The sequence below is a fragment of the Pelodiscus sinensis genome, chromosome 16, assembly GCF_049634645.1.
Source record: "Pelodiscus sinensis isolate JC-2024 chromosome 16, ASM4963464v1, whole genome shotgun sequence".
Taxonomy (NCBI): domain Eukaryota; kingdom Metazoa; phylum Chordata; order Testudines; family Trionychidae; genus Pelodiscus; species Pelodiscus sinensis.
Window position 1 is genome coordinate 20,472,089 of NC_134726.1, and position 25,977 is coordinate 20,498,065.

At 44.4% G+C, this 25,977-nt stretch overlaps 1 protein-coding gene across 2 annotated transcripts in view; it reads right to left on the minus strand.

Moving 5' to 3' along the window:
* SMG1 (SMG1 nonsense mediated mRNA decay associated PI3K related kinase) overlaps nucleotides 1–23,649 on the minus strand; it is a 145,162-nt gene extending 121,513 nt beyond the window's left edge. Inside the window, exons 1-2 of one of the 2 annotated variants that reach the window (XM_075899384.1) lie at nucleotides 23,439–23,649; nucleotides 5,499–5,662 (exon numbers count right to left, since the gene is read on the minus strand). In XM_075899384.1, the coding sequence (XP_075755499.1) occupies nucleotides 5,499–5,662; nucleotides 23,439–23,455 (181 nt within the window). In that variant the 5' untranslated portion in view covers nucleotides 23,456–23,649. Of the gene's footprint in view, nucleotides 1–5,498; nucleotides 5,663–23,346 lie in introns of both variants that reach the window. The other variant, XM_075899383.1, reaches the window with a different exon arrangement.
* Nucleotides 23,650–25,977: the final 2,328 nt, after the last annotated feature.

Here is a 25,977-nt window from a genome sequence, read left to right on the forward strand (position 1 = left end):
ACAACGCAGGGGTGTTCATACTCCCCTATGACAACCAAATACCACTGTCTCCATGAAAGAACCAGTTCTCTAAGAATGTACATAGCAAATGGAAGAAACCTTCTGTTCCATCATGTTTGCTGTATCACTTTGTTTGCTGGACTTCCCTCTGCCCAGCTCTCCACAGGACTGCAGGGCAAAAAATAGTCTATTGAGCCTTCAAAATACTTTGACTGGCAAGCCTTTTAACATACAGTCAATGAGAGAAGAACTCCATCTTCAGAGGGGTGTTAGTCTGAATCTGCAAAAGCGGCGAGGAGTCCTGTGGCACCTTATAGACTAACTGAAGTGTTGGAGCATAAGCTTTTGTGGGCAAAGACACACTTCCTCAGATGCATGTAGTGGAAATTTCCAGAGGCAGGTATAAATATGCAGGCCAGAATCAAGCTGGAGATGACGAGATGGATGTCATCATCTCCAGCTTGATTCTGGCCTGCATATTTATACCTGCCTCTGGAAATTTCCACTACATGCATCTGACAAAGTGGGTCTTTGCCCATGAAAGCTTATGCTCCAACACTTCAGTTAGTCTATAAGGTGCCACAGGACTCCTTGCTGCTTTTACAAACTCCATCTTGTCACCTAGAATTGATAGGCCCTCTCTCAGCAATACCATTTCCACAAGCTCAACTACCTAACAAGATAAGGAAGATGAAAAAGGAATATGACCATTAGGGATTCCATCATCTAGCACCAGGGTGGGCAAGACAGCCTCTGCAGGCTAAATCTGGCTTGCCAAGATGATTGATCTGGCCTGCAGCCGCTCTACTGCTCCCCTACCCCCAGGCCAAATTGAGACCTGGGGATGGGAGAGCACGCCAAGTTACCTCCCCCCACCAGGGGCCCGATGCACCAGCAGTAACTGCCAGCTGTTGGCAGTTCCCTCTAGACACTGTGCGCGTCTTGCATGGTTGGGGCAGGGAGTAAAGACTTCACATACTCCCCCACCCTCAGGCCCTGATTAGCCTGGGAGTACGCAGTCTCTTCTTACCACTAGGGGTGCGCGGCAACTAAAGTGAACTGTCAGCTGTTCAAAACAGCTGGCAGTTCTCTTTAGCCACCAAGGGGTGGGGGACAAAGACTTCACATGCTCCATCACATCCAGGCTAATCAGGATCCATGGGCAGGGAAGCACAGGAAGTCTCCTGGCCCCACCCTTTCTGCCCAAGGTCCCGCCCCTTCTGGGGCAGCCTGGTATCACTTCAGAAATTTGTGAAGTGGCCCCACTTAAAAAATGATTGCCCACCCCTGAACTACGGGCAAAAATTACTGTCCACCCCAAGCTACGGCACTTGGAAAAGGGATGTCTTTTAAGACTGCAGGACTTAGGAAATTTAAAAACTGAAGTCCCAATGATGTTGAGAAGTTGAGATGAAGTGAGTCCAAAAAGCAATTGTAAGTCTTTTCTCCTAAAGTAGTGCAGCTGAGATGTTAAACAGACCTGTAACATCCTTACAATTGAAATTATGTACAGTATATTATGTAATGATCTAGAAAATTATGATAAAGGATCATCTTTTATTATTAATTTTTTTTGATCTACAACACGTCTATTTTTTCAGCTCAAACAAAAAAACGTGTGTCACCAAGGCCTTTTTGCCATGAGTACAGCAACATTCCACTCTAGTAGAATTTCCTTGTTTGATAAAGGCAGTTTGAAGAGAAATAAAAACAGGTGCAAAAACCTACAGATATCTCCCCACTGGATTTATGACTCATTACAACAATCTATAAACTAGTAACCCTTCTTTGTCATAGGACTCTAATGCTGTGTCTACACTGCTATTTTCAACACTAAAATGTTAGTCATTCAGAGGTGCAGAAAAACCCCCACACACCCCTGAGCAACAAAAGTTTTAGCACTGAAAACTGCCAGTATGGATAGCATTTTATTGCCAGGAGCTGTGCTACTGTGGTGCTGCTGTTCCAGGTGGGGATTTTTGTTTCATCACATCCTGGGAGAGGTCTCCCCAGGCCATAAAGCATGACTCCTGTTCCCACATCACAGCACTGCTGTGGCCATGCTATAATGCGAGCCCTGTAGATGTTCTCTTGGTGTTAACTGGCCACTTAGTTTTAAATGATCTCTTAACTCCTCAGACCTAACCTTCTATTTAGTTGTGACACTGAGAACCTTCCCCAGATCTGAATAAAATTTTGTCTCTTTCACCAACAAAAGTTGACCTAACAACATATTACCTTGTCTGTTTCATATTGTGGGACCAACATGGCAACAACAATACTTAAATTGTTATATTTATAATAATTATTATGGTTAGAGGATAATGTACCACACTAAAATTCAAGACTAAAAGCAGGTTATTTAATTGAAGGTGTCAGGTAACATCTGAATTCACACCAAACTGAAGCCACTTTTAAATGTCCACCTTTCAAAATATCCATGTTATACAAGTAAAGAGGAGCAAGATATGGGAGGAGGAACAGGAGGGGAGGAAAGGGCATGGCACATAGAGCTCCTTGGATTCAGAAGGGCTAGTAGGAGGGACAGATTGGTGGAAAAGCACAGAAGATAGTGGGGTGATAATACTAAGCCAGAGGCTGAATGAGAGTAGGGTGCAGACACACATGGGGACAGGAGCAGGTGGGGTAGCTGAGTAGAGTGCAGGGATACATGGGAATGAGGCAACTGTGCCTGACAATGGGAAAGGTTAAGGAGACAACCAGGGTCTGCATTGGGGAGGCTCACCAACTCCATCACAGCACCTTCCCTCTCAGCCCCAGAATAATTCACTATGTTAATATTTCAGCGTTGTTTATTTTAGCAGAAACATGCAGACAACATTCTGTGCAACACTGGAAATTCAGGCAGCACATGGGGGGGGAGGGGTAACTAGCTGCTGTGAAAGGTTATGGAATGAACTTTCAATATCCTCAAATCAAATTAAATGCTACCTAGCTGCCTGTAACAGAGGAAAAGGGGAAATATACTCCTTTCTGCTTACCAAAAGCTACCTCCTGGACTATTGCTCAAGAGTAGCGTATGTGATCCTCAACTCTCTTGTTACAGGGTTGAAACATTCTAGCAATGGACTTCCAATGACAAGAGTCAGAATTGTGAAGAAACAAGCTATTTGTGACAATTATCTGTCTATAGAACAGGCTACAGGTTGTACCTCCCTTAACTGGGACTCCATGGTCCAGCAACATCCGTAATCTGGCATAGGCCACAGATGTTCCTGGACCACAAAACCTAGGAACAGGGAGGTCTGGCGGCTCAGCCAGGAGCCTAGTGTCAGAGGAGGGGCTGTGTGGACAGGCAGCACAGCAGGGAGCTTTGGCCCCAGCGGAGGCCAGTACGGCAGGGAGCTCTGGCCTCTGCTGGGGCCAGAGCTCCCTGGCTCAAGCCCTAACCCTGGCTCCAGAACCAGGTGGCTGTGGAGCTCCGCCCCAGCTGCAGCGCTCCAGCTGTGGTGCTCCATCCCTAGCAGCAACAGGGCTGGTGGCATCTAGAGAGCCCTGAGGAGCTAGTGCAGCAGCAAGGGCAGGCTGTACCCTTAGTCCAGCGGCAGCATGGGCCATGAGAGGTTGTAAAAATCTGTTTAATTACTTACCCGGTGAAACATGATGTTTAACTGGTTAACTGATTAAGGCTGGAGTGCCCTTGACCGTAGCAAGCCCTGCAGGGTTGGCGCAGCCTCCTGCCTGCAGCAGCCACGAGCTGTTCCAGCCTCAACCAGTTAATCAGAATCGTAAGCATCTTCTGTTAAGGGTGATGCTTACTGGGAAACCTTTTGCATCCCTAATGTAAACATACCCCAAAACACCACTAGTGCAGGGGCGAGCGCCAAAAACAAAACTAGACAGCAATTCTTATAATAAAACATTAAGTTCCTAATGTGGATAAGAAAGTGAAGGTACCTTCACTTTTAAGTCTAGTGAAACCAAATACTTCCCAAGCCCGATTTCCCAAAACAATGTATTTGGTCATTTCCACAGTAGAGCATTTCACAAAGAAAGAAGTTAGATAAGTCAATGACTATTTTTCCTAACTCATACCCCTTCCTACTACAAAGTCTTTAGTGCACACGAGTGGAATCTATGCCTGCTAGTTAATCCACAACACTGATGGGTTTTAGAATTCAAACTACTCTAGTGCATGCTGCTGTGCTATGTAGACAATAGGGATGTAAGCGACTAGTTGAGTAGTCGACTACCTGATAAGCATATGCTTATAGGGTAGTTGAGTCACTACTTGACTAGTCGCTCCCCTTGGAGCAGGAGCCAGTTTAAAAGCCGGTGTCATCCCCCCCCCCCCCCCCCGCAATATTGTCTCTATGTGAGGCAGAGGCGCAGCAGCGGACTCAGCTGTCCCAGCTCATGCCTAGTCCCAGAAGCTGCCTTCTGCTTTTGAAAGGTAGCAAGAACAGTCCCCACTTATCCTGGTTTCCCTGCTGTGCCTCTGCCTTCCCTGTCAGGCTTCCGCCCTGCGCCTCTGCCTTTGAAATGTAGCAAGAGCCCTAAGCAGCTCTATTTACATTTCAAAGGCAGAGGCACAGTGGGAATAGTGAGCCCCTCTCCCCCCACTTATCAAGTAGTTGATGGAAATTCCATCAACTACTAGATTAGCTGATTAATTGAAATTTAACTCTAGTAGACAATCTATTAGAACCTACAGAAACAACCAGAAAACAGCTATAAAGTTGAAGTAGACAATGTCACTTATAGCTATACAGCCTCTCTCTGACTTACGAACCGGTTACGGACCAAGCAATTGGTCTTAACTCAGTTTGTTCATAAGTCGGACCCCAATGAGTTACACGTGACCACGCTGTTCGTAAGCATGGATCGTGTTCGTAACTCGGAGTCCGCCATTTACGACAGTTTTGGTCGTAACTGCGAATGGTCGTAAGTCGACCATTTGCAACTCGGGGACCGGCTGTATATAAAGCAACATACTTTATACTTTCTCCAATGACCATAAAATGCCTTACTAACCAATTGCATAATACTTTAGGACAGATTAATATCACACCAATTTTATTTGAAAAGGTAAGTTGAGGTAGAAAGAAATTAAAACCATTTACTCAAGATTACAGCAAGCTGCAAAATTCAGATGATATTCCAGGAGCATATTTCAAATCCACTATTATGATCACTAGAAAAATAGTGGTTCGCATAACAGATCAGAACAATGGTCCATTTAGTTCAATAATCTACGGCTATCAGCAACTAGTACCAGGTATTTCAAATAAAGGCCTTCTATTTTTATTCGGTATAATGCAACTCTGGATTTTTCTCAATAACCACATACAATATTTATCTTTTTTTTTTTAAAACTTGTTATGTTTGAGCCTCAGTGATATCTTGTGGCAATGAGTTCCACAGATTATATAAAAACAATCCTTTTTATTAGTTTTAAATGTGCTGCCTTTCAGAGTTTTTTTTTTTTTTTTTAAATATCACCTAATGCTTTACACATGAAATAGCAACCCATATACCTTTTTCTTCATTCTGTATGTCAGTGTGGACTCTGATATCATCGTGTCTTTGACGGGACACCACAGCTGAATTTGAGGGTTGTAATCCATAGGAGGCAGAACTGCCCCGGTCTCTGGATGCAGAGTATTTTAAATTGTCTTGTTCAGCTGATGCACTGTCAGGTCTACAAAAAGAAAATTATTTTCATCTGTAAGAGTATACTAATAGATGGGTTCACATTTATGAATACAAGTCGCATTTAAAAACAATTCAATAGTGAATGAGGTTATACTGTATACTCTAGCTACTTTTAGAAGAAGCAAGCACCTTAAAGTTATGCCTTGAATCAGAACTGAGTAACCACAGTAACAGAACACAAAGGTAATGTGTTCTATTGTGTCAATACCTTGCTGCAGGACATATCTGGTCAAGTACTCAGAATTGGCTGGACTGTATGATTGAATGGAACGTTAAAGCTCAATTTGGCTTTTAGCAAGAAAAAAAGGATGGACAAAGAGAAAAATCAGGTAGAGCATATGCTCTTAACTGTAAAGAAACTTAAAAACTGCTCCAAAATAATTCCTCTCTGTAAGTAGTATTGTTTGTGATGAGCTGCTTATTACCCAGATGAGATTTAAAGGAAAAGTGACCGTGGGAGAATTAAAGCTGCAAAGTAAGAGTTCTCATCCATTTTAAGGGTCAGGAAGTTACAAATGACATCAGACAATTCCTTTGCAATATGACATTTTTAAAAAAACAAATCATAATAAAACTATCACACTGATGTGTTTCAAAATAATTATGCAATATGAATTGTACTGAATAGTTTCAGTCAACAATAAAACTCTCTCAAGTATAGTGCAGAAGTATAGCAAGCAGCAAATTTAATATTAGAAACCATTTAGAGTACATAAGGTACCTATATAGCAAGAAACTGGGAAAGATTATAAAGGTGCACTACTGTCATTAAGTTTGTTGGGTATACAGGCAGTCCCCGGGTTACGTACAACATAGGGACTGTAGGTTTGTTCTTAAGTTGAATCTGTATGTAAGTCGGAACTGGCGTCAGCCGCTGCTGAAACTGATCAGTTTCAACCGCGGCTGAATCTGGATGCCAGTTCTGACTTACATACGGATTCAACTTAAGAAACCCAGGCGTCCCCAAGTCAGCTGCTGCTGAAACTGATCAGCAGCTGATTCCAGGAACCCTGGGGCAGAGCAACTCTGCCTCGGGCTTCCTGTAGTCAGCCGCTGGTCAGTTTCAGCAGCGGCTGACTTGGGGACGCCTGGGGCAGAGCAGCTGGGGTGCTGCTGGGTTGCTCCAATAGCGTGGCTCCTCGGCGCTACTGGAGCAACCCGGCAGCCCCCAGCTGCTCTACCCCAGGGGTAGGCAAGAAAAGCCTGGTCTGCTGGGGGGGGGGGCACTAGCTGCACCCCCCCCCCCACCCCAGGAGACCAGGGAGACGGGGGGTGGCGGCCCAAGTCCTCCACGGCTTTGCTCCGTCTCCCTGGTCTGCTGACCTGGGAGACGCGGAGCAAAGCCGCAGAGCACGCGGGCAGTGGGACAGTCCAGGCGCGCCGCGCTGTCCCACTGCTGGCGTGCTCCGAGGCTTTGCTCCCCATCTCCCTGGTCTGCTGGTCAGACCAGTGAGACGGGGAGCAAAGCCACGGAGCATGCCCGCAGCAGGACAGCCCGGGCACGCTTGAGCTGTCTGGCTTTGCTCCCCGTCTCCCTGGTCTGCAGGGAGACGGGGAGCAAAGCCTTGGAGCACGCCCGCAGCGGGACAGCCCAGGCGCACCTGGGCTGTCCCGCCGCCGGCTTCCCCCGAGGCTTTGCAAAGCCCCAGCCCCTCCGCGGGGGAAAGCCTCGGGGGAAGCCGGCGGCGGGACAGCCCAGGCACGCCCGGGCTGCCCCGCAGCCCCAGCCCCTCCACGGCTTTGCAAAGCCTCGGGGGAAGCTGGCGGCGGGACAGCCCAGGCACGCCTGGGCTGCCCGGATGCCCGAGCCCCTCCGTGGCTTTGCTCCGCGTCTTCCTGGTCTGCAGACCAGGGAGACGCGGAGCAGCTTTTCTCGCCCCGGAGTACATGGGCAGCGGGACTGCGAGGTCCCGCAGTCCGTGTCCTCCGGGGCAAGAAAAGCCCCGTTCATAACTGCCGATCTGACGTAAGTCGGATCCGCGTAAGTCGGGGACTGCCTGTATGTTAAATATATTTGTTGGCCATGTTAAATAAATTTATAATGAAAGAGACGGGAGGGAGTGAAAAACTGAAACCTCGATGATCATTTTCTCCCCATAAATATCAAGTTAATCTGATTTTGAATGCTGTAACTTTAGTTAATATTCTAAAGTTATTGGATTTTGCATAACCAAGTCCAGTACCTTAAGTTAAATAAAATCAGACTCCTTTAGATGAATCCTTATAAAAAGGTTTAGAGATTTGAGGTTAAACCCAATAAAATGATATCCAAAAAAATGATTTTTATAGAACACTCTGAATGATACCTGAATTTACTTTGCTGAAATTTATTCACAGAGGCTGTCCAGCAAACCCTAAAGATCTCCCATACTTATTGTGAGCTTTATTTATATTTAATAAAAATCAATTTAAAAATGACAGTCTAATTTTGCTATTCTTAAATATAAACTTTGAAAAAAATCAGGAGAGAAAAAAAACTATAAACCCTCAATAGTTTTCCAATAAAAAAACAAAACAAAAAAGTCCATTGTGGTAAAAGCCAAGAGGCAAATTCAGAAATAGTAGAATCAAATTTACTTTGCAGCAAACCAAGAAGTATTATGTGGCTTATTTCTTCAGTCATTTCTTAAAGACCTGATGGGCTCAAAGATCAGCTTCCAGATCTACAAAATAGAGTAACTATCCTGAGAGCTAGTGCTTGTCAAGTAATTTACAGGTGAAAAGCCACTAAGTATATTATTGGGGATTTTTTTTTCTTTTTTAAAAAAAGAGAACAAACTTTTCTGAATTTCCATCATCTACCTCAGATTACAATTTTGTCCCCAGTTTGCAGAATTAAATAGAGAAGTATCCCAATCAATACACTAAAGACAAATGTTTACTACTTCATGACAAAAACCTCTGTGAATACAGAAAGTGTTCCTATCATACAAAGTTCCCTGAGGTACTGCACCCCAAAAAATTCAATTATTTTGTTAAGCAATTGATGCCACTTTTTTTTTTTTTTTTTTAGGAATAAGCTACAGTATTCCCTTAGGGCTATGATTTAGGTCAACAGTCAAACCTGGAGTAAAGGACTTTGCTCCTCAGAGCTAAGTGGAGGCAGTGCAGTAGATGTCCACACATCTCAACTACAGTTATTCACTACTATACCATATGGTACAGTATTAAATAGCAGATGAAGCTTATTGTGCATCTCCTCTTACCCCCCCATTCCAAGCAATTTTGTGCCACATATAGCCATAACATACTCCAGCTCCACTTGGATCAATGGTGGCAATCTGCAGCACATGAGCCACATACAGGCCATTGGGGTAATCTGATTGTGAGCTGTAAGACTTGTATTACTGCCTTTCTAAACTCATGACCAGGGCTTGACAAACAGCGGTGAAAGCCACTCGCCAGTCCCGTACTGCGCATGTGCAAGAGCTGCATTGTGCATGTGTGCGCCACCGGTAAATGGGGCACGCAGCTGAAATCTACTTGCCATGGGCGAGTAGATTCTATAGTTTGTCGAGCCATGCTCATGACTATATTTTGAGATTGTTATTTTTCTTGTGCATAAGGTAATATACCTGAACCTCCATTCTTCGGATGACCCTGATCCAGGAACACATGTGGTTTGGCAGAGGGAAGAAGTAACTCGGTGCACTGCTGCTCCTCCTCCCCTCAAGTTGGGAGAACAGCAGCACAGTGAAGCCCTTCTCAAAAGGCTCTCTTCTGCAGCTACCAGACTCGACGCGGGTGGTGCCTAGCATCTTTGCATGCTGCTCCCCTCTGTCCCTTTAAGACTGCAGAGTGGCAGCCAGGAGTTGTGCTCAGACGCAGCCTGAGCTGGAAGTGAGCACTTTAAGCGCCCTTCTGTAACAGCTAGTCAAGTAGTCAATGGAAATTCCATCAACTACTCAACTAGTAAATTAATCAATACTTAACATCCCTAGGGGGCCTTCCACTTTGAAATGCACGAGAGCTCCTGCTGGGGCTCTTGTACATTTCAAAGGCATAATGCGGAAGTGCCTATCAACTAGTCAAATAGTCGATGGAAATTCCCTCGACTACTTGACTAGCAAATTAATCGCTTGTTAACATTCTTAGTGTACTTATATTTTGACTAGTTTGTGTCAGGCAGGTAAGTTTGAGTAATGAACACAACTCTGTTAATGCCTTATCAAAGTCTTGTGGAAGGCCAATTTTACAATCACTCTCGTATTTTGACATGACTGCATAAGAGAACACACACACACTGTGTGCTAACCAAACCATTATGCAATGATGTCAGTACCCCAGCTCAGTCACAAATACAAGATGAGAATAAAAATTGTTCAGTTGGAATGAAAAGAAAGAAACCAAATGAAGGTGGATAACCATAACTACCCAATAAGGTGCTAGATGCACTTCCACAAGGCAGTGTGAATTAAATACTTTCAAGTTTTTGTTTCTATATGATAAACTTATGACTAAGAATAGACAAAGAATACAGAAGATTATGGCTAGAAACACTATCTGGTAACAGAAGAGAAAGGAAATCACCAAAGTTGTCTACTGAACAATTTTCTTGCCCATACTGTGCTTGTTTCAGTGCTGCACTTTTACATTGTGAAACTCACACTCACAAAAACACCATTCTGAACTCTTTCCTCACCTATTAAAAAGGGAACAGTCCAGTTTAGTAAACACTCAAATAGTCACTGAATGGTTGCAAAAGTTACTGTACTCACATAAGTAAGGAGACAGGCAGAAATTTCTTTGGAAAAGGAGTTTATTAATTTCCAATCAAAAGTAGGGATGTCAATGTGTATTCATGTAAATGGTTAACCGATAAACCTGGGCTTATTGGCTAACCAGCATGGTTACACGTGTGCACACACTCCCTGCTGCCAATGTATCAGAAGCAGCTGGGGGTTGGAAGAGTGGGGGGCCGATACATGCGAGGAGTCTGCTTTCAAGTCAGCTCCCCATGTGTCAACTGCCCCTCCCCCCGACTGCTGCCTTTGTATCAGAGCCCTCAGTGGGGGGGGAGGGATGGGGGGAAGCCGGTACACATGGGGAGCCACCTGCCCCCTCTGCTGCTGCCTCTCTGTCAGAGGCAGCAGCAAGGGAAGACGGGAACCAGGACTTTCAGGGAGCTGTCTTAAAATCTCCTTGCCCTCCCCCCAAGTAAATGACTAAATGCTAACAATTTCAGTGGTTACACATTTACACAAGGGATGTTAAATATCAGTTAATTGAATAGTCAAGTGATAGAAATGTAGCCTTGTTAGTCTGGTGTAGCTGAAACAAAATACAGGACTATGTAGCACTTTAAAGACTAACAAGATGGTTTATTAGATGATGAGCTTTCGTGGGCCAGACCCACTTCCTCAGATCAAATAGTAGAAGAAAATAGTCCCAACCATATATACCAAAGGATACAATTAAAAAAAAAATGAACACATATGAAAAGGACAAATTAAATTTCAGAACAGAAGGGGAATGTGGGGGGGGGGAGGGGAAAGTAAATGTATGTGAGCTAATGGTATTAGAGGTGATAATTGGGTAAGATAGCCTCCCCAATTATCACCTCTAATACCATTAGCTCACAGACATTTACCTCCCCCCCCACCCCGCATCCCCCTTCTGTTCTGAAATTTGATTTGTCCTTTTCATATGTGTTCATTTTTTTAATTGTATCCTTTGGTATATATGGTTGTGACTATTTTCTTCCACTATTTGATCTGAGGAAGTGGGTTTGGCCCACGAAAGCTCATCATCTAATAAACTATCTTGTTAGTCTTTAAAGTGCTACATAGTCCTGTATTTTGAATAGTCAAGTAATCTCATGAATTCTTATCAGTTAATTGACTATCCTAGTGTCCCCAGGAGCGGGGTCAGTGGCCAGTGCACTCCAGCCTCACTCCTGAGGAGCCCCCTGCCACCTCTGTATCAGAGGCAGCAGCATGGGATGCCAGGCGACAGCTAGTCCGCAAGGGGAGCCAGTTTAAAAACCAACTCCCCTCACGGATCAGCTGCCTACCACCCTGCATTGCTGCCTCTGATATAGTGGCAGCAGCGTGGGATGGCAGCAGTCCCTATCTAGTGGTGGGTCTGAGCTCCCAGGCGCAGTGTGAGCCAGAACTGAGCTGGGCTGCCTGCCCAGCTCCTAAAACACTTTAAATGCAGAGCCGCATCAGGGATAGGTCCTGGACCAGTTGCAAGACAGAACTAAGCCTGGCTGCTGGCCAGCCTGCTAAAAAAATTTACCAGCGGGTAGGGGGATGCACATAACCTATAGAATTAACATAAAAGCTATTGCTTAATCGACTACACTATTACACCCTTAATTTACACAAATATATGTATTTTAACATCCCTTGTCATAAGGAGTCATTATGTTCTAATTCCACAAATTCATGACTGAGCTTATGCCATAATAAATTTGTCAGTCTTTAAGGTGACACCAGACTCCTTGTTATTTTTGCTGAAACAAACTAACACAACTACCTCTGAAACCATTATGAATGAGGAACAACATCAACCTGTGAAGGACCAGAGGGTCAGTGACCTTACAAAGAGATTTGTTTCTTTCCTCCTAGATGATTATATTGATAAAATAACCTGTTACAATAGCTGGGTGGAGCTAAAACTTGCACATTTTTAGGACAGCTAGAAGACGGGCTTCCTTGCCTATATAAAAGAAATTTGCCGGCATAGCCACTAGGGATTTTAATGGGCAGGGCTTGACAAACAGCGACAAAAGCCGCTCGCCAGCCCCACACTGTGCATGCGCAAGAGCCGTATTGCACATGTGCGCGCCGCTGGTAATCAGGGCGTGCGGCTAAAATCTACTCACCACAGGTGAGTAGATTCTGTGGTTTGTCAAGCCCTATTAATGGGTAATCATGTAATGATTAACTGGTACCCAGGGAGCAACCTGCTGCGGGTGAAGGGCTACTCCAGACCTATCACCCATCCCTCGTTAAATGGTTAAACACAGCATTAGCGCTGCATTTAACCAACTGAACGGGTTGGGAGGCAACAAGGAGACGGCATGGCTCCACGGAGCTGACACGCATTGAGAGCTAACAGAGCCATCTCCCCATGCATATCAGCTCTTGCCAAGTGGCCTGCCCCCCTCCCCAGCTGCTGCCTCCTACAGAAGTAGCAGCCCAGTGGGTGGGGAGGGCAGGGCAGGCGGGAGCCGACAAATGCGGGAAGCTGGCTTTTTTAAGCTAGCTGCCTATGAGTAGCAGCTCCCATGGAGCTGGCTCCCCACACCCCACCCCCACTGCTGCCTCTGATAGGAAGGCAACAGCACAGGTGGCGGGATGGAAAGGGGGCCAGACAAGAGCAAGATAAAGCAGTATCTAGACCATCCCTGATAGGTGTTTGTCCAACCTGCACTTAAAAATCTCCAATGATATTCCACACCCTTCCTAGGTAATTTATTCCAGTGCTCCAGAACCCTGACCATTGGGAACTTTTTCCTACTGTCCAACCTTAACCTCCCTTGTGCAATTTTTGCACATTGCTTTTTGTCTTATCAGAGGAGAATAATTTTCTTTCCATCCTCCTTGTAACAGCTTTCAGATATCTAAAATGTTAGATCCCTTCTCAGTCTTCTCTTTTCCAAACTAAAAATCCAAATTCTTCAGTCTTCCCTCATAGGTCATGTTTTCTAGACCTTTAATCATTTTATTGCTCTTCTCTGGACCTTCTCCAATTTGTCCACATCTTACCTGAAAAGTGGTACCCAGAACTGGACACAGCATTCCAGCTGAGGCCTAATAAGCACAGAGTAGAGCAGAAGAATGTGATGGACAATTCTCTCCAGGCTTCATTCCCCTCCACATTTTGATTCTTTGGCAAGATTCATCCTGTCAATTTGCAGCCTTGGCTCAGCCACAACATCTACTTCCTTCTGCACCTGCTCTTATATAGCTGAGGATCACAGGTTAACTTCCTTCACTACAAATGCATTCTCTCCTTCTTCACTTCTGCCACCTTCCCAAGCAATTCTACTTCTCCAACTTAACTGAATGTTCTGTTCATTGTTCTGTGTAAGCGGTGCACTTGGGCAGCCACCAAAAAGAGATTCAAATGCCGGCTAGCTGATTAGCAGATTTTTCACAGTTGTCAGCATGTGTTTCTACAGGTGATGCAGATCCACATATGCCTCAGTGCACATAAAATTTATCCTGCACATGGATGGAAAAAATTAGAGGGAACACTGGTCACGTCCTCCAGCCCAGCCATCTTTTTAACATCTTACACACACTGCTCAAACCCTCCTCTCTTCCCATCTCCCTTTCCCTCTCTGCACAGGATGTTGCAGAATTCGAAGAAAAACTTAACATAGCCAAAATGACTTTTCCCTCTCCCCTAGACTTCCTTCTTTTCCCAATCTGCTCCTATAGATCTCTGTTTCTCTCCTGTTGGAAATACAGAAGTTAGTCTGCTCTTCTTCTCTAAGCCTCAGTAAACCAATCCCATGCCATCTCCTGATCTCCTCACATGCACTCTTGTTCCCTTATTTCCTCTTCTCAACCTGTCACCCTCCTCTCACTCGTCCCCTCACAATAAAAACATACTCTAGTCCACTGGGGGTACTCAGACATCTTCCAGAGGGTACACCAACTCGTTTAGACATTTGCCTAGTTTTACAACAGACTGCACTGAAAGCACTAGCAAAGTCAGTACTAAGGATGTAAAGGGTTAACAAGTTACCCAGTAAGCATTGCCTTACTGTCATACTTACCGGGGGTAACTGGTGCCCAGCCCAGCTAGAGCAGCCCTCTATCCACAATACAGTGCGTTTGTGGGTTAAACATATAGTTTAATCAGTTAATATTAATAATAATGGGATTCTACATGCCCTGTCAGTACAAACTAAAATTTCATATAATGACTGATTAATACTTGTCTATGTACAATACAGTGAAATGCAAGCACAACATATATATTCCAATTGATTTTATTTTATTTTATAACAAAAAATGAAAGTAAGTAATTTGTCAATCATTAGCATGCTGTGTCACTTCTGTATTTTAGGTCTGATTTTATAAGCAAATAATTTTTAAGTGAGCTGAAACTGGGGGGTATGCAAGACAAGTCATACTCCTAAAAGGGATACAGTAGTCTGGATTGGTTGAGAGCTACTTCTTTAGTTTTTCTTTAAAAAAACAAAACAAAACAAAAAACAACAAAAAACCTTTCACCCCATTAGCCTCTCCAACTGTCACCCCTTCTACCACCTATCTGTAAGTTCATTGAATATGCTGTTTACAACTGTTTTCTTTTCTCCAATTCCATCCTGGACCCTCTCCAATCTGGCTTCAGTCCTTTGCACTCCAGTGAAATAATTCTCGCCAAAATCTCCAACAACCTCTTCCTAATCAAAGTTTAGAACCAGTACTTCATCTTTATCCTTCTTGTCCTGTAAGCCACCTTCTACATGGTCAACCAAGCTTTTCTTGAAACCCTTGTCTCTTATGCTTCTGCCCTCTCGTAATGTTCCTCCTATCTCTAACTGGTAATTCAGCAGGTCTCTTGGTAAATCCTCTGCATCATCTGTACAATTTTCTGTGGGAGTTCCATAGGATTCTGTACTCAGCCCCTTCTCTTCTCTTTTTCTACACCAGCGGTCTCCAACCTTTTTATGCTCAAGATCACTTTTCATTGTCAGAACAAGCCAAGATCTACCGCCCCATCCTTCTCCCAAGACCACACCCCTTCCTTGAAGCCTGGCCCTCTCTGGTCTCCTCCTCTCCATCACTTACTATCCCCAGCCCTTATACACACTCAAGAGTACGGCTACACTGCCACTTTTTTTTTTATTCTTCTGTAAGAAGAGGTTTTTCCAGTATTTGGCCTGTGTACACTGAGCCAAATGTCAGAAAAACCCCTTCTTTCGGAAGCCCTCTTATTCCTCGTGGAACAAGAAATACAAGGGTTACCGAAAGAGCATGTTTGCTCTTCTGCTAAAAAAAGCTGAAGAACAAACACATCCCTGGATACGGAAGAATTTTTCCGGGATACCTCTGGAATCCTGGAAAAACTCCTGCAGTCTAGCCGTACCGTCACTGGGTTGAGACAGGATGTGTGAGCTCTGGGGTGGGAATGAGGGATTTGGGTGTGGGAAGGAGTGAGAGGTGCAAGCTCTGTGAGGGAATTTGGATGCAGGAAGAGGTGGAGAAGGGGACGCTGGCTCAGGGAGAGGGCTCCAGGCTGGGGAGTGTTGGGGTCAGGTGGAAGGTTGGGGTATTGAGCAAGCCACAGGCTTGTGGATATGAGGATGCAGGAGTTTGGGTTCGGAGATGTGAGGGGCTCGGGGCAGGGAGGTTAGGAGTATGATGGGTTCAGAACATAGATTTGTGGTGTGTGGATGGTGTAGGAGTGTTGTGGCAGAAGACTGAGGATGTGGGGGTGCAGGAGTTTGGGGATGTGAGAGGCTCAAAACAGGGGGTTCCAATGTATGATGGGCTCAGATCTAGGGTCTGGGGAGAGGGGGGGCAGGAGTATTATGATGCTGCAGCCAGATGGGGGCTTGGCCCCAATTGGGGGTTTGTTGGACAACCTTCATTTTTAAATAAAATATGTCAAACAAAAAGTTTCAGCGTTGTTTTTATTTATGAGAAGGGCAGGGAACCTGTTTTGAGTCAGGGGTCTCTGACCCACAGAAAAGTCAGTTGGGGCCACACAAGTGAGATGCAAAAAACCAACTGCTCCAAACCCCCCAAAGCCTCACTAATGTGGCCCCAACTGTGCTGGTGGGAGCAGGGGACATGGTACTGGGGAAGGGTGCTAGTGGGTACTGGGGCAGGGTGCCAGTGGGAGCAGGGTGCCAGTGGGGGTAGATTTCCAGTGGGGGCAGGGTGCTAGTGGGTGCTGAGGCAGGGACAGGGTTCTGTGGCAGGGGACAGGGTGCCAGTGGGGACAGGGGACAAGGTGCTGGGATGGAGGCAGAGTACCAGTGGGAACAGGGGACAGGGTGTTGGTTGGGGCAGGGAGTCCTCAGCATGCACCTCCCCCCGCAAAGGAGGGAAGCTCCGGTGAGTACCTCCTCTGGGGACTCCCCCCTGTCGAGGAGGGAAGCCCCAGCATGCGCCTCCTCCCAGGACTCCTCCCCGCCCCCCCCCCACCCCGCAGAGGAAGGAAGCTCCAGCGCGCACCTCCCCCCGGAACTCCTACCCCCTCCCCCCGCGGAGCAAGTTCCCAGCACACAACAGACCAGGAGATGGGGAGCAGCCAGTGCACTTCCAGAAACCCTGGAAGTGGCATGCAACTGCTGGACTTCCGTCCACCCCGCAGGAAGCCAGCACTACCTCCATTGTCACTGGAGGTAGGTAGTGGGGCTTCTTGGGGGTAGGAGGAAATGGGGGGTCCCCGAAAGCCTCGCGATCGACCCGTCAAGCCCTTCCAATCGATGGGTTGGTGACCATAGTTTTACACCTTATCTCTAGGAAATGCAACAAGAAAATAAGAACGTTAGAACAGCCATACTGAGTTAGACCAAAGGTCCATCTAGCCCAGCGTCTGACAGCAACCAATACCAGATGCCCCCAAAGGGAATGGACAGAAAAGGTAATCATCAAGTGAGCCCTCCTGTATCACTCATTCCCAGCTTATGACAAACAGGGGCTAAGGACACCATTCCTCCCCACCCTGGCTAGTAGCCACTGATGAACCTATCCCTCCATGAATTTAATCTAGTTCTCCTCTGGCAAGGAGTTCCATAAGTTGAATGTGTATTGCGTAAAGAAGTACTTCCTTTTGTTTGTTTTAAATCTGCTACCTATTAACCTGCTACAATCCAAAGAGACAAATTAAACAACCATCTACATTTTCTTGTCAGATATGTCTCCTTCTGTCCAAACAAAAATCGCAGGCACACTCCAACATCTCCTTGTGGCTGACTGTCACTCAAGTTGCATAAAGTTACAGCAGAGCTGTTAATCTTTTCCATCAAACCCTCCTCACTACCTCCTTTCTCAAGCACAATGAATGACACCACCTTCCTTCCTGTCACTCAGGACAGTAACCTGCATGTCATTATCTTGGATCTCTCTCTAGGTCCTCACATCAAGTCTATGTATAAGTCTTGCTAATTCTTTCTATACGATATCCAGGATACAGCTTTGTCTATTCACTCACATAGCTAAAACTCTTACATTGGCTTGTATCAGCATAGCTACATCTCTCAGGAGTATGCCCTTTTCCACTACCACTACAGCACTTCAGTGTAGACACTACTTACCTCAAAGAGAGGGATTCTCTCATCAAGGAAAATAATCTACCTCCCCAGGAAGTAGTAGCTAGGTCAATGAAGAATTTTTCCACTGATCTAGTGCTGTTTACACTGGGGGAGGGGGCGTTTAGGTCAGCTTAACTACAGCACACAAGGGTGTGAATTTTCTGATCCAGAATTTTCTAATACAACCCAGGCCTAATGCATAGACCATAAGCACTTTGAGTGCAGGGGTCATATTTTTGTTCTGTATTTGTACAGCACCTACCACAAGACAATCCTAATTCATGACAAGGGCTTTTAGGTGCTATGTTAATACAAATAATTAATAATAATTCAGAACACTAACTTACATTGCATGAGAATCATAAATTCCATTTTCAAGAATTAAATTCCAGGATTGAACTTGTATCTATCAGAGCAGTTTTGGAACTTATACCAGTCAGAGCTTTTGTTTCTTACTTCTCCATATACATCCTCAACTACTGTATTGTCTTTTTCTGTTCATAAAGAGAAGTCCAATTATTCCAGAAATAACTGCTGATTAGAGGAGCAGGCTATTTAAAATCCACCTATCCTTTCTTATCCTGGCCTAAAAAGGTAAAAGTTAAAACCACAGCTCTAGTTCTTGCCATTATGCTGCATCAGTAGACATTAGTTTGCTTAATGCTACTGTGTTGCACAAAACCTGCTTTCTTGTCAGTGTGAAGTAGTATTGAGTGTTGCACAGTTTATTCAGCCCAATGCTAAAGATTAACAGCAGACAACCTAACAGGAGCTAGGGATGTTAAATTTATATTAATTGGCTAATCAAATAGTCAATGCAATTTGATTAGTCGATAAAGGCATCTCTGCCTTTGAAGTATAGCAACAGCTCCAGTACTGTTGTTACACTTCAAAGGCGAATGTGCCACATGAAGCACCTGGCCAGGAGGGGACTCAAGCAGTCCCCCACTGGCATTTCAAGCTCCCCATGGCATTTCAAGGTGTCAGCACCACATGGAGCCTGGGGTCAGCGGGAGAATCCCCAGCTGATCCCCGACTCCATGCAGCGCTGCCACTTTGAAATGCCGCATGTAGGCTGGGACCAGCTGGGAACTCACCAACTGGCCCTGGGCTGCACACAGCATTTCAAAGCAGCACACCCCGGGCTCCACGCAGCGCTGCCATTTTGAAGCACGCCCTCCTCTCCCCCACTCCTTGCTGCCGCTTTCTGATAGAAGCAGAAAGGAGGGGGAGAGGAACGACTAGTGTGTCAACTATCCAATAAACATTTGCTTATTGGATAGTCGACTAGTGGTTCACATTCCTTAGCAGGAGCTACACAGTGATATGAATTTGTATTTTGTTTCCTATTTCCAAAAGCCAAAGAATGTGGAACCTTGAAAGGGAAACTAAGGCGGCAGAGGTACGAAAGTTCAGAAAGGTAGCAATTGAGGGTCTAAAATCGGATAATCTCCTGGATTAAAGTTCTGCCACATCCACTCATATCTTGTCAGTATTAGGGATGTAAAAAAGGTTTTTAAAAAAGGAACAGTATAACTGGTAAAAATCCTAGCTTACAGTATATCATATAGCAGGGCTACTCAACACGGCCCACGGTGCAGTTTGGATTTACACAGGGCTCAATATGCAATCCACAGGTGGGATCCTTTGAACATGGGAAACACTTCACAATGGCGAGTCAATATAATGGTCTTCTGTTGACATGCGTTTTAGTAGTTAAATTCCTGGACTGTCATTGCTCATTAAAAGTGCTGTCATATGGGTGGAAATAGAGTAAATATTGCATTTTATTAATAACAGCAGAACGGACTTAAATTGGGCCTGCATGTTGTGTACTCTTGTCTTAATTTTTGTATTCATGCCTGTCAGTGCGAAAAGCTATTTGCATATATATTTGCATGCATATGCAACCACACTTAAGTTGCGGCCCTCAGCATGTTCTGACAGTATCGCTGTGACCCCCTCCTCAGGGCTTCCAAAGTTGAGTAGCCCTGTCATATAGTTTATTCCTGTCCAATATACAGTGTTACAAAAACTGCATGTGGACCAGTCCTCTCACATCTAAAAAGTATTGTTGCTTTCACATGGGAACAAAATTCAAACTCTGCTTCACCAACTACATTTTATTAGAGATAGATCTGAGCTGCAAAATTCAGAATCAGATTTTTCTAACCTCAAATTTCAGGAGGTTTTGATTCTGATGATTTAGTTCACATTTCATCTCATCACTTCTAAAGAGAATTAAACTTCAAAACACAATGTACTAATTAAAGGGATACAGTCAACTTCAAAAATTATATTTCCATTTGAAAATGTTATGCACACAATCATCCATGAAAAATTAGTGAAAAAAGTATTGGAGGGGTAGCCATGTTAGTCTATTAACTTTAAAAACAAGTAGTCCTGTAGCACTTCAGAGACTAACCGAAAAAATGTAGATAATATCATGAGCTTTCGTGGGCAATCATCCTCCTTCCCCCCCGAAAAAAATCTGTATGTATTTATCAGAAGTGGGTTTTGCCCACGAAAGCTCAGGAAAAAAGTTCTATTTTCTTTTTTCTTGCACTGGAAATTTGACAATTTTTGCAGTTTTGGTGCCTGCGTACAACCTTCTTCTGGATCTGCATGAAGCTATTTACCACTAAGCAGCAGTAACAGCTCTAGACTTGAACAGGCAGAAAGCAGCAGACAGGCAGATACACAGAAAAATTGGAAAATGAGGGGAAAAGAAAAGAAAAGAAAAAAGAAAAAAGAAAAGAAAGAGGTCTGAGCACATTTTGTGGTGTTGTTATAATTGCTACAAAAATATTCTATACATAAAACAAGGAAGCAAAAAATTCACAGCTACTTTTAAAACTAAAAAAAATTAGCTAGAATTTCCTTAAATATTTGACAATATACCTTTGCAAAGATTTTTTTGTTGTTGAAGACTCAACAAATGTTTATTCATATGGTCAAAGTAACCTTTATAACAGGCTAACATTTTTAGATTTCAAGTACAAGTTAAAATTCACAAATGTCATTATGAATATTTTTATACTCTTTGGTGTGCTTGGTTGATAGAGGTAGCTAACTAAGGTATAAATCTAATTGCTGTAGGTTCAGGTTGCTCCCAAAGACAGCTACAGATCTCACTTTTCCTTTACAAATTCTTCAGTTTCATGTTCCTTTAGATGTGGAGGACCAAGCCCCATTCATATTAGGAAACTCACTGGTCAGTGACAATGGTTCATCACCTCTCAGTTACGTTTTCTGTAATACTGCTGAATACAGTTTTGTTCTTACTGTGCCAGCAGTTAAATGATTTTCACCTCCTCCAGTTCAAGGGTTTTCTGCAGTAAGTAAACTTCCTAGCATAGAAAGGGCTTCGGCATCTGTAAAGCCATTTTCTATGCTGAAAATAAGATGGGCCTTGTGGCAAATTAATGTTTCTTATCAGGAAGCCATTATCACAGCTGTCACAATATCAGCAGGGATACAAACTAAGCATCTAATCCTCTCATATAAAGGTGGAACTCTGGGTCAAGAGCTTAAAAGTATTTGACTTTCAATATGGAGTCCAGGAATCTGAACCCTACTCTACAATAAAGTAAGGGACCAGACAGGAAGAAACAGGATGTCACAATAGGACATCACAACGATGGTTTGCAAATTTCTAACTTTTAAACTTGCAATGTTTAGTATACCTCATCAACTAGAGACAGCAGAATTTAGTGAGGTGTGACCATGTGATCATTTAAATGCTGCATGCTTTTTGGGTACAGTACTTAACATCACTAACATGTGGTGCGCGGAATATTCTGAGAGAAACAAATTCTAAGTTTTGGTACATATATGAAACTAAGATTACACTCATACAATAGGAGGATCCACATCCACTCAATCTCCCCATTCCAATGACAATCCCATCAGTTTCATAAGCTACGTGATACTAACAGCAATCTTTTAGAGACTATAGTTCCTTTCTCTGCCAACTTATGTTTTAGTGACATTCAAAGCCAAAAAAAAAATTAAACACAGAAACAATAATGAAGTTAAGATATTTTATGTCAAATTACATTAAAACTTTATAGTAGACTAAAGTGGTTTAGCAGCTACATGAGTGACAAGACATGCTGGAAATAAATCAGATGCAAAATACACTTTCAGTACTTAAATAAGACATAACTACTGATACTCCATTGGTCAGAAAAATTGCTATATATGTAAATGAAATGTAATAACTGCAACACGTCACATACAAAGCTTACTTACAACTTTAAACTATTTCTCCTAATCACATTGTATGTATATATATATATATATATATATATATATATATATATATATATATATACACATACACACACACACACACAAACACACACCTATGTTGTGTGTGCTTTTAGCCCTTGAAAGACTTCCAATATGTTTGCAGCCTCCATTCTTCAATGAATTTTCAATTAAATACGAGAACAAAAATGCACTTACTGAAGGTTCCCATAAATTCTGTTTCAATATAAGCAATTCAAAACATCTATTGACCACTCAAGAGTCTCCTACTTTAAAGAAAGTCACTGAGCAACAAAGTTGCTACTTATAATACTGTGAGAGAGCCAGCAAAAGATGAACGAACTAAAATGTCAGAAAATCATCTTAAAAGTATAAAAAACTAGGAAAAAACCCTGAAAGGGGAGGGAGAACCTGGACTAAATCAACATAAAGCCAATCAAACTAAGTTCCTACAAAGTTATGAGATTGTGTGATACAGAAGCATTTTGTCTCTAGCCACTAACACTAATTGCTTATATAGCAGGAAATACCCTCCACTATCCACACATCCTACCCCAACTCTTTCCAGGTCATAACAGAGTCTATGGGAAGGTGATAGAGGGAGGCGACGTGATCTCCTTTATACCAGGTATCCTGGGTTTCATCTCCCACCTGAATAGGCTACATCAGAATCAGGAGCTGGGTCACTCTGTCCCGCCCCCATATCTGCCTCTAGGCCCCAAATGTAAGGGGGTCACGCCACAAACACACACACCCCATATCTCCTACTAGATCTCAAAAGTCAGGAGCTGGCTCACTCCCCCCCCCCCCCCCATCTCTTTCTAGGCCCCCCCAAGAGTCAGGGGCTGGGTTACTCCACCCCTTCCCCACATCTCCCTGCAGGCCCCCAAAAGTCGGGGAGTAGGTCACTCCTGCCCACCCCACATTCCCCGGTAGGCCCCCAAGAGTCGAGGGGTGGGTCACTCCCGCCGCAGCTCCCTCTAGGCCCCAGCACTCAGGAAGCTGGGCCTGCCTACGCAGAAAGCCGGGGTTTTCTCCTCTCCCCCGCTCTCCCCCTCCGATCCCCGCGGGCCCCAGCACAGCGGGAGCAGGCCGGACTCCCCCACACGCTCTCCTCCGCCCCCGGGGGCCGCCTAGGCCGCGCCTCCCCCTGCCCGAGCCCAGCCCACCTGGGTTGCCAGTCATTCCAGCTCCGCGGGTGATAGTGCTGCCTGGTGCCGATGCCGCTCAGCCGAGACCCCGGGGCTCTGCGGCTCATTACCTTGCCCGAGAGGGCATGGCCGGCCGGGCAGCAGGGCAAGGGCGGCGACGGCTCCTCACTCGCGCTGCTCAGGCGGCTGCTGTCTCACACTGAAGGAGGAGACGACAGCGGCGGCAGCTCCGCCTGCTGCTGCTGCCTGGCCGAACGGCATGCCGGGATCGCGGGCCATGGGGCCGCCCCGCTCGCCCGCCCTCCGCGGGGCACCATGGGACAGCAGCGAGCTAGTGGGGTCAGCCCGCCGGGTCGCGTGAAACCCCCCCACCCCCACCACACTGGGCCGGGCTCCCCGCACGCCGCGATCCTCGCTAGCCCCTCCCCCACGCCGAGAGGGAACCCCCCTAGGGCAGCCTCCTCGGCGCGGGGCGCTGCCCAGAGGAGCCTCTGGCCCTGGAGGAGGGGCGCCCCACGGAGTAACTCAGGAGGAGTCTTCATACCCCCCATCCTTTGGTGTGTTGGGGGGGGAGTCAGGGAGCCGCCTGGTCCCTACCCACACTGAGGGGGGGTTAATACTTGGGAGGGGTCACCCTGTGCTGAGGGATGGGCTTGTGGTCCTCTCCCAGTCATACTGAGAGGGCTGCTCCTCAGAAAGTAGTTCCCTAGCTTATTTCCACATACTTGGAGGGTTTTCCTTCCTACCCAACCCGAGCCAATCCATGCTGAGCTGCTTCTCCCAAATGTAGGCCAAAAGTTCACAGACTGGTGCTACAGAGTAATAGGGGGGTGGTCAGCAGGGAGCAGGCAACCCACTCTCTGCTGGTTTCTCCGTTTTTACTTCCAGCTGCTACAAAGGCATTTTAAAAGAGCTAAAAAATACATGACACTTGGTAGTGGTAGTGGTTGCCACAAGGATGAGACTGAAAATGGGAGGGGAGACAAATCTGCAAGAAAATTTTGGCCTGTTATAACACGGTCCACACTTGAAAGAATGTGAGAACCTGTACCATGGGATACTTTTTCAAGGAAGACATTAAGGCTGCATCTACAATACATTAAGTCAACCCAGTTAGGCCACTAGCATGAAAAATCCACACACTGAGTAACATAGTTATGCCAACCTAACCTTGTAGACAGTATTAGGTTGATGAACCATCTACAACTTCTTGAGGAAGTAGATTAACTACAGCGATAAGAGTGCTTGCTCTCTAAATAACGAGGGTCTCTACACTGAAATACTACAGTGGCACAATTGCAGTAGGTTAAGTGGAGACAGAGTGTGACTCCTTCATTTTTTTTCTCTTCCAAGTCCAGAGTTTCATTGACTTATTTGGTTACCCTGATTCCTGAGTATATTTTCCTGTGGTTTCTGAGTAGTCCTCAAGTTTTCATGAAATCTGATACACTTGAGGCAAAGAATCAGCAAAGATGCTCATAGGTCTAATTGCTCTTATTTCTCTTATTTATCTATTGTATCCCAGATTGAACAATGGCATGATGGCCTTGTTAATATCAGTGATTAAACTGCAGTTGTGTTGGTGAATAAGCAGACTCAATTATTATATTGCCGCTTCTAGCTTTTTATTGGATAGGCCTGAACTCATTGGTGTGGTTTTGCATCCCTCAAGCAGTACTTGCAGGACATCCCAAGGTTCCAGAATAAATTCGAAGGCAGAGACATCACAAGGTTGAATTACAACATAATTACATTTTAATGTGATGTGATCCAGCATCATCATAATGCATCACAACATTCTGACTGTCACAAATAGTAACCTTGGGTAGGTGCTGTGTTTTAACGGATTTCTGCTTACTAGCTTTCAAATGCTTAGCAATTTAAGGGAAATACTATAAATTATGATGATGAAGCTGCAACTCACATACTTGAATCAGTTTTGCAGAAAAAAACCATTTATAACCCAAGGTGTTATAAATCCTTTCATTTGTTGTCTTCGTTCTATTTCTTTTGGTATTTAAATAGAAAAAGTTATCCAGTCGCATTTGATATTCAGCAAACTGAAGAACTAGATTTAAAATAGTAAAGTCAAAATCACATTTTACTGGAGCGCCAGAAATATTTACCACAAAGATTCTCTTACTTTCAAAGAGAGAGTCTTATGGATCACTGATAATGAAGCAGATTGCCTCCTCCCATATTCATGATTTCATAAAATTCTTGCAGAAACTACAATAGTTGCCTATGGGGAAAGGTAATATTAAGAATGTATTTTCAGCTTTCTTTTAATGTGATTTATCAGCTGGGCACAAGAAAGAAAATTAGCACCATGTGACCAACCTCTAGCTATAGTCCACTATTTGAGCATTGCTGATTTTGTAGTTAGATTGTATTAGAATTGGATTCCAGTCATGAATCTGTTTCTAACTCTGTGTGGTCTTGTGGAAATAATTTAGCCAGAGTCTCATTTTCTTCTCTTGTAAAACAAGGATAATAATGGTTGGTTAATTACATTTTGAAACACCGTACAAACATTAAAGTGCTATATAAGTGCCAAGCACTATTAAATATATAATTGAACTATTTGTGCTTAAAATGACTACATTGTGAAATGACTACCTTGTGATAGTTTTTAACGTAATAATTAAA